The sequence below is a fragment of the Phocoena sinus genome, chromosome 15, assembly GCF_008692025.1.
Source record: "Phocoena sinus isolate mPhoSin1 chromosome 15, mPhoSin1.pri, whole genome shotgun sequence".
Lineage (NCBI taxonomy): Eukaryota > Metazoa > Chordata > Mammalia > Artiodactyla > Phocoenidae > Phocoena > Phocoena sinus.
Genome location: NC_045777.1, coordinates 78,774,885 through 78,778,261, shown reverse-complemented (window position 1 = coordinate 78,778,261; position 3,377 = coordinate 78,774,885). Strand labels below are relative to the sequence as shown.

Genomic DNA, 3,377 nt, shown 5'->3' with positions numbered 1-3,377 from the left:
GTTCGTGGAGTAGATGTCCCCGGGAGCAGTCTCCAGTTAGGAAGTCGACGGGATGTGGAAGACAAATACTCCAGTTTCTGTTCAGCAGTGGGATGGGAGGCAGGTAAAGGAGAGCCTTTTGCGGCAGCTGGGTCCCCATGGTAACTTGGCCCCCACCCTGCAGTATCTGTGAGGTCACCCTGCCTTTCCCACCTGGAGGAGGGGTGGGGGGGACAGACATGGAGTCCGTCCCTCCGGTCAGATCCAGCCTCTTGGGGACTCTGCTGGTGGTGGTGAAGCTCTCCGCACTGGTGAGTGGGGTTTGGGGGGCAGGGGGTGAGGGCCACCTCAGAGCTGCTGGACTCCGCAGGTGAAACAAGGTGGCTGCCTCCCTCCCGGAGTAAGCCGACAGTTCTCAGAAGCCCCACCCACAAGCCACAGTGCTAGAATTTTCTCTATAGAGGGTCACTCCTGTGGGTTAAGTTTTGCCCTTCCCATCTGTCTTTTTCAAACATGCAAATGCTGACCATTGGGGTCACGTCTCCAAATCACAACTCCTCAGTGGGCTGAGTTATCAGAAAAGGGTCCCCTGGGTCTGCTCCTGTGGCAGAGAAAGGGGAGATTACACAGGGCAGTAGAGAGACAGACATGGTTGGATTGGAATCTCAGCTGCTCTACTCTTTAGCTGTGTGACTTGGGGCAAATTGCTCCACCTCTTTGAGCCTCAGTTCCCTCTCCTGTAGCCTATCTTATAGGATCATGTGGGATATAACAGGGTTCTCTCCTTCCTGGTTTCTACCTCACGAGCTGAGGGGTGGAGGTGCAGCTCCTGTTTCCATCTTGATTCCCCTCCTAGCTGGACCCCTGGACCTCCTTCCTTTCTCAGCATTGCTCCACCCCCTTGGCTCTGCTGATCCCGCCCACAGTGGGGCACACAGCCAACCCCGGGTGACTGCCTTCCACACCACTGTCCCCTAGGGCTCCAGGTGGTCCTCTGGACCGGAGCATGTGGGGTCTGGATTGGTGGGTTGGCGATGTTTTGGGGCTAGAGGCTTTAGGGCTCTGACGAGGGGCTGTTCAGCTCCAGAACTCCAGTGAGTCTCATTTCCAGCCTCTTTCCCCATCCAGGCCCACTCTTTCTCCCAGTGGATGGGAGACGTCACATCTACCGTGTCACCCAGGACAGGAATCTGGACATCTTCTTGTGTTCCCCCCCCTTACCCCTCACAGTAGGTCAGTCATTCATTCTGTCACTGTCCCTATGCCTCACATCTGTCTACCCCTAATGGCACTGCCTTTGTCCCCAGCTGCCCTCATGACACCAAGAGGCAACTGATAAGAAGGAATCCCAGGTGCTTGGGAGAAGGAAATGCCCTGGGTTCAAATCCTGCAGGATATATGGAATTTAAGAAAAAAAAGGATGTCATGAAGAACCTAGGGGTGGGACGGGAATAGAGACGCAGACCTACTGGAGAACGGACTTGAGGATATGGGGAGGGGGAAGGGTGAGCTTTGACAGGGCGAGAGAGAGTCATGGACATACACACACTAACAAACGTAGTAAGGTAGATAGCTGGGGGGAAGCAGCCGCATGGCACAGGGATATTAGCTCAGTGCTTTGTGACAGCCTGGAGGGGTGGGATAGGGAGAGTGGGAGGGAGGGAGACGCAAGAGGGAGGACATATGGGAAAATATGTATATATATAACTGATTCACTTCGTTATAGAGCAGAAACTAACACACCATTGTGGAGCAATTGTACCCCAATAAAGATGTTTAAAAAAAAATCCTGCAGGATTAGAGGGCTGAGGGCAATCGTCATTCCTTATATAATGATGATGATGATAATAAATCAACCTCCTTCAGTCTGGAGGTTTGTAAATAACCATTTAAACCCAAAGGAAAGGGAATTCCTCGGTGGTCCAGTTGTTAGGACTCAGCGCTTTCACTGCCATCAGCCTGGGTTCGATCCCTGGTCAGGGAACTAAGATCCCGCAAGCCGCCTAGTGCTACAAAAACAAAATGCAAAGCACAAAACAAACCAACAAACAAAAACAACCCAAAGGAAAGAAAATCAAATATAATGTGAAACACCTCTAAAGCTCCCTCCTGAGAATGGAGTCCTTCCAAGTGACAGATAAAGATCGTTCTTGGGGGGGGTGGGGATTGAGGGGGGAGGGCACGGCCTAGGGCAGCCTGGCATCCCCACCCCCACAGTAAAACTTGGGACAGGGAGGGCTCCCGCTGCAGGTGAGTGGCAACGGTGGTGATTGTCTCCTCCTCCTGCAGCTGGCCCAGAACCGGGCCCACCTCTGCAATTTCCTGCCCCTCAAGACCACCCTCTTTAACCACTGGCTGTCAGGGCTGACCCAGGAGGCCCAGGGGTCCCACCCACCCGCCAAGATCTCAGCCTGCCCCGTGGGCCGGGTTCTACAGGCTGGGCTGACACTGATAGAAGTCCCCGTGTGGCTGGTGCGCCTGCCCAGGCTGGTGTGGGCAGGCGTGCTGGGCTGTGCCCGGGCCTCGGGCCTCGGGCCTGGCCCTGAAGCGGCTGGGTGCCTGGGAGCAGCTGGGCCTCTCTGCGGCCACCTGGACAGACCTGCTCTTGTCATATCTGCACGGCCTGATGCTGGCTGCCGGGCAGCTGCTACTGCCGACCTGGAGACTGTGCCAGAAAGCCCCCTGCTGCAGCCTGGGCCGGCTGCCCGGGAAGGTGGGTGGGGTGGGTGTGGGGCAGGCTGGGGAGGGCAGGCCTGGGGCACTGGGCCTGGGCTGGGCGGGGGCAGAGGCTGGCACCGGGTAGTACAGCGTGTGAGCTGCTGGCCGTCACCTGCCCATCCACCTGCCCCCCCACCCCAGGCTCTGCTGGAGAAACGCATAGTGCTGGGGACATCGGCAGTGCTGAAGCGTCTGCACTGCGGTGTGGAGAGCATGGCAGCGCTCACCTCCTGGCACCTGGCCTACCTTGTCACCTGGACCACCTGCCTCGCCTCCCACCTGCTGCAGGCTGCCTTTGAGCACACAGCCCAGCTGGCCCAGGCCCAGGAGGCTGAGCCCCAGAAGGCCTTGGGGCTCTTGTGTGAGTCCCCGCTCCCTGAGCCCCTGGCCCCCGAGGCTGGGCCAGTTCTGCCAGAGCCTGGAGCTCCTGTAGAATAAACGTGTGCCCATCTGCCTCTCCTGTCTGATCCGGCCTAGGGTCTCACTCTCTGTCCCTCTTCCGTACTGGGCTGGGGGTGTGTGTGTATGTGTGTGCGTGTACACTCGGGCGTGTGTGTGGGTGCATGCGTGTCCTAGGACCGCCTCTGGGAAGGAAGTTACCTCCGGTGAGCACCTGATATGTGCCAGGTAACCCTTGCAGACACTTTCCACACATAATTTTGTTTAAACCACTTACCAGC

The 3,377-nt window shown here is 57.1% G+C and overlaps 1 protein-coding gene across 1 annotated transcript; it reads left to right on the top strand.

Annotated features, from left to right (window-relative positions):
• Positions 1 to 218: 218 nt before the first annotated feature.
• On the top strand, positions 219 to 3,135 carry TMEM270 (transmembrane protein 270). The gene is given in 4 exon segments (XM_032606776.1): positions 219 to 290; positions 2,269 to 2,523; positions 2,525 to 2,692; positions 2,839 to 3,135. Coding segments are annotated over 4 exon segments (792 nt in total).
• The last annotated feature ends 242 nt before the right edge of the window (positions 3,136 to 3,377 follow it).